Genomic DNA, 5825 nt, shown 5'->3' on the forward strand with positions numbered 1-5825 from the left:
GGCTCACTTGACATGCACAAAGCTAGGCTTATGGAAAGCTTGTGGCAAAAGGTTTTGCACAGAAGTAAGGGGTTGATTATGAGGAGACTTTTTCCCCCACAGCAAAATGAGCTACCATCCGGACACTCTTTGCCCTAGCAGCTCAGAATGGTTGGAAAGTCCATCAAATGGATGTAAAAACTGCTTTGTTGAATGGATATCTAGAAGGGAATGTTTTTATGTCCCAGCCTGAAGGATTTGCTGTAAAAGGACATGAACATAAAGTATGCAAACTTGTGAAATCTTTGTATGGCCTCAAACAAGCATCACGAGCCTGGTATGAAAAGCTAACTGAGCATCTTTTGAAACTCAATTTCAAACATTATGATCTTGATGATGCAACTTTGTTTGTCAAGAAGGTTGGCAAAATAGTTGTATATCTTGTGGTATATGTAGATGATCTTTTGATGACAGGGAACAATCAGAGCTACATTGCATCCATAAAGAAGGAATTGAGAAAAGGTTTTGAAATGATTGATTTGGGCTATGTTCATTACTATCTTGGTATTGAAGTAACTCAACATCTGAAGTCCATATTCCTTTCTCAAAAGAAGTACATTGGAGATTTGTTGAATAGGTTTGGCATGACTGAATGCAATCCTCTGAATACTCCAATGGAACAAAACTTAAAGCTCACATCCATTGAAGGAAAAGAATTTTAGGATGCAACAAAGTATAGACAACTTGTAGGAAGTCTCAACTACCTAACTACTACCAGCCCAGACATTTCATTTGCTGTTGGAATCCTCTCCAGGTTTATGCAAAATCCTTGTGAGGGACATTGGTCTATTGCAAAAAGAGTTCTAAAGTGCTTGAAGGGAACTCAAGACTTTGGAATCAAGTATACACAGGTGGGCAACTTCAGCTTGATTGGATGCTTTGATTCAGACTTCGATGGAGACAAAGAAACTGGGGTATCTACTTCGAGTTATGCTATGAGTCTTGGATCAGGAGCTGTCTCCTGGAGATCACGCAAATAATCAGTTCCAGTAGATTCCATAATAGAGGAAGAATATGTGGCAGCAATTGAGGCAACAAAAGAAATTGTGTGGCTCAGGAAAATTCTGGAAGATTTGCAGGTAAAACAAGTACAATCGACTCCACTCATGATTGACAATACCTCGGCAATAAAGTTGGCCAAGAACCCAAAGTTCCATGATCGAATGAAGCACATCAATACAAAATATCATCTCATTCGACATCATGTTGAGGCCAAAAAAATCCATCTTCACCATTGTTCCACTAATGAGCAGATTGCAGACATCTTCACCAAAGCGCTTGGAAGAGAAAAGCTTGAAAGATTTAGAACGATGCTTGGACTCACCAACATCCCTTCAGATTAAGGGGGGGAATGTTGACACCTAATCATAGAGACTGGGTGAACAACTGTAATTAGTGTAAATAAATAATAGAGAACATGGAGAGTCATGAGGGGATGAACTGAACAATCACTCCCTCTTGTAAATAATAATGAATAACCAGAATGAATAATACGATTACATTTGAGGAGTTACCTCCTGGTCTGACACTTTACATAGAAAAAACTAAAGTAATTTAAATTGAAAAAAATCTTATATTTTCACTTTAGTGAGAAAGATTGAGAGAATTCTTATTCCATTAATAGTTGCTTTCTAATTCAATGTATGAGGGATAATTGTAAAATTTTCAATGTTTAATATGGATTTGATATGTAATATTTTAGAAAATATTAATAATTAAAATAATTAAAAGTATACATATGAAAAAAATTATGAGGGGACATATTTTAACATGGAGAACGTGAATTTTAAATAATATGTTTCAATGTCAAGTACATATATATTATACCAACCTAGATCCATCATAATTCTGAATCTACCAAGGGCCTAGAAGGATCAAATCTCTTTTCACTCTAAAAGATGTTTGCATCTCAAGGGATTTGATCCCTCTTGAGGCTTTGTAGATCCAAAGTTAAGATGGATCTAGGCTGTGGGTTATAAAAAATTGTGACTTAAATTTTTAAATTTAACAATAGATTAAATTTTATAAACCAATATTAAATTAAATTAAATTAAATTAAAATAATTAAAATTAAATTAAAATAATTATATAAATTAAAAAAATTGAAAACTAATATAATGAATATAACCATTAAAAATAATAATAATAATAATAATAATAATAATAATAATAATAATAATAATAAAATTAACTCATATCTGTCGGCTAAGCATCTCTATATATATAGAAAAAATAAGACCAGTCTTTCAATATTTTCTCACATCCTGAAGATGAACCATCGTTGCTGGTTCGAAACGTCGATGGAAAAGAATCCTTATGCGATGGATCCGGAAGAGAATCTAAACAATATTAAATTAGTTAAATTATATTTTTGAATAATTTATTATTATTAATATTTTATATTAAAAATTGAATGAGTTAAAATTTTCATCTTATTAAGAACTAACTAAATTATTTACCTTTAATTATTTTTTCCTTGTGAGTATCCAAATATTTGACTAATTAAGTAAGATTGAATATCAATGAACTAACTAAGAAAAAGAAAAATATTTATCAAAATTTTACAATCATAGTTTCAATCATCCTAAACATTGTAATTTATAAAAATATCCTTGCATTTTTTTTAAAGTAAGTCATTTTGCATGCAATTTTATATATAAAATTTTGATATAAGTTCACCAATACATAATCTATAATAAATATTATTTCATAAATATAAACATCACGATGATGACCATCTAACAATCATAAACATCATCTAAGATACACATTCAAATTCACTACCATCATCTAATTATATAAACCTCTAGCACGTATAAACGTCATTAGCTAGCACACAGATCTAATAATCTATTAGGGCATCATCATCGTGATCACATCTAACAAAACACAAACATTGTAATCTAACATCATCACCATACACATCCTCAAATTAATATAAATCTCATGTCAAATAACTGTTATCACATGACAAATAGATAGTTCGGAAGCTCTGAGAGATCAACTCGATCGCTGCTCCTCGGCCCAGCTCGGCCCTCCTCGGCCTTTCCAAACCCTACGCGGCCTGATCCTGATCCGTCGCGGGTCTGCCCGGTGGATCTCATCCCGGCGACCAGTCTCGGCCCTGAGGCTGTCTTGGAAGGCCTCCCTCCTCTGTGATTCTGCGAACTCTCATTTCGGTGGATCGGACTTTTTTCTGAGGCTCCTCCTGAGCGGATCTGGGGGATATGATCGCAGGTTCTGGGTGAGCTCGATCAGATCGAGCTATGGCTGCCTCATCGGGGTCCCCCTCGCCCCCTTCTTCTGAAGTCGAGGCATTTGTCAACCTGTTGAACTCTCTTCCAAAGAAGAAATCGACCGAGGCCGCGAAATTTGTAAAGCGTCTGGAAGACATCCCTGAGATCTCACTTCCCCCTGAGAAGCCGATCCAGGTCGCCCTTTCATTAGCAGAGCGAGCCTTGGTTGGGCAGTTCACTGGACTCTGGCCCTCCCCCAAAACCACAGAGAGCTGGGTAGCAAGGAACTGGGCGCCGCTCATTAAAAATAGAGTCACCTCGTATTTCCTGGGGAAGGGTTTCTTCCTGTTCGAGTTTGCTGAAAAAGAAGATAAGGAGCTGATATTTCGCAATGGTCCCTATTTCATGGGCCCTCAAGGTCTGTATCTCAACAAGTGGATGCCCGACTTTGATCCATCAGTCGACGTCCCCTCAGCTGTGCCTGTGTGGGTTCGTCTGCCCAATCTGCCAATGCACTGCTGGAACTGGGAATCCCTCAAACACATTGGAAATACTCTAGGCAAATTCATTGACCGCGCCAACAGCAGGGATCAATTTGACTGTGCTAGAATCTGCGTCGAAGTGGACCTCGAGGTCAGTCTGCCTGAAGCAATAAAGATTAGGGTTGGAAGCTGGTCGCATATTCAAAAACTGGACTATGAACAACTTCCGTTCAAGTGCAGGAAGTGCCAGGTCTATGGCCATTTTGCTAGAGACTGTCCAAAAAATAGTGAAGCAGAGAAAAGCAAGGGGGAAGGATGGACGTAGGTCAAAAGATCTAAAAGCAAAGCCCCAAGAAATGGAAACAATAATACCAAGGCTCCCCAGTCAGGCCCTGGGTTTCATACTCCTCACATGGAAGATCAAGGAAACAAATACATCCAGCTAAGCTCAGCAACAGAGGACACTCAAGGTATAGAGATTCAGAATGAAGGATCGCCTATCAAAGAGCCCCCCCTGGAGTCTAAGCAAGTCGAAAACAATGCAGACAAAACGGAAGAGATACCCTCAGAAGAGGCTGAGGAAGTGCAAAGCTCGGAGGACTCAGAAGAAGAAGGTGAAATAGCAGGCTCGCAATCCTCGGCCAGAAGATCACTGAGAGGCCGAAAAACTGCCCGTGAAAAAAGGGAGCAGGAGACTTACAAGGACAAATTGCAAGGAAGTCAGCCTACCCTTGAGAAACTGTTGGCTAAAACCCCGAAGATGACCAGAAATCAGCTCCAGAGCTCTAAAGGAGCTCCCCACTCCAAAAGTAAGTGATGAAGATCGTCTCCTGGAATTGTAGGGGTATGGGAAGTAAAAGAAAAGAAGAAGCCGTCAAAAGTCTGATAAGATCCGACTCTCCCGACATACTCCTAATCCAGGAGACCAAAATGGAGGATAAGGTCTTCCTCCATATCGCGAAAAACTTATGGAAAAGAAGTGAAGGACAAGCAGTCTCAGCCAGGGGGGCCTCAGGAGGCCTGGGCACTCTCTGGAATGCAAACAATTTCTTAAAGGTTAAAAAGGTCGTCAACCCACATTGGCTGTACACTAAGTTGAAACATGCAGACTCAGTGGAGACCCTCTGCCGCTTTAATGTGTATGTTCCAGTCAGTGTAGGAGAGAAAAATATCTGCTGGGATTCCATCAGAGGACTGGAAGAAACTGAGGACTTAGCAAATATCATCATTGCTGGAGATCTAAACCTCACTTTATCCCTAGCGGAAAAACGTGGAGGAATCATAGTAAGGGACCCGACGCACGAATGGGTGGAGGATCTGCTCCAGGATTGGGATATGATCGACATCAAGCCTTCGGCGGGAAAGTACACTTGGACCAATAAAAGGCTCGGCCTGGGATACATAGCTGCAAGGTTAGACATATTTCTTGTTCAAAGTTCCTTTCTTCTTCTTGGTTTAGAATCTAGAATGCATATTCTCCCTTGCAGTGTTTCTGATCATAGACCCATCAAACTTGATCTGGTGGCCCACATGGATCAAGGCCCCATCCCTTTTAAATTCAGTCCCCTTTGGGTCAAGGAACAGTCCTTTATGCAATTAGTAAAAGACACTTGGAAGCATCCTGTTAACGGCTCAGCCTTCTTCGTTTGGGAAGAAAAGCTTAGGAGAATGAAAGCAGCCTTGAAAATCTGGGCAAAATCCCTTCCTAACCCAGCAATGGAAAGGAAAAAGATTCAAGAAAGCCTTGAGAACCATCATCTGAAATCGGAAAAGGAAGTGATCACAAAAGAAATCCTTGATAAGGAGGCAGAGCTTCAGCAAAAACTTCTCAAAGCAAGCTCGGCCGAGGAAGAGTACTAGAGGGTCAAATCTCAGAGGCTTTGGCTCAAGGTAGGGGATAGAAACTCTGCCTTCTTCCACAAGCAAGCTCAAGCATGGAAAAATTTCAACTCCATCTCAGAAATCAAGGTAGAGAATATCACTCATAGAGATCTGCAAAGCATAAAAAAGGCTGCCTTCCTTCATTTCAAAAATCTGTACAGTGAGAAAGAGACCCTGGGGCAGACTT

The 5825-nt window shown here is 39.5% G+C and overlaps 1 protein-coding gene across 1 annotated transcript; it reads left to right on the forward strand.

Moving 5' to 3' along the window:
• Positions 1-3305: 3305 nt before the first annotated feature.
• Positions 3306-4082, forward strand: LOC149201393 (uncharacterized). Its single transcript, XM_089401265.1, has one exon. It carries the CDS (start codon positions 3306-3308, stop codon positions 4080-4082), a length of 777 nt encoding a protein of 258 aa, XP_089257391.1.
• Positions 4083-5825: the final 1743 nt, after the last annotated feature.

Source organism: Pinus tabuliformis, chromosome 2_1 (genome assembly GCF_031772625.1).
Source record: "Pinus tabuliformis cultivar Carrire ecotype Pingquan chromosome 2_1, CPIR1, whole genome shotgun sequence".
In the NCBI taxonomy this organism is placed as follows: Eukaryota; Viridiplantae; Streptophyta; class Pinopsida; order Pinales; family Pinaceae; genus Pinus; species Pinus tabuliformis.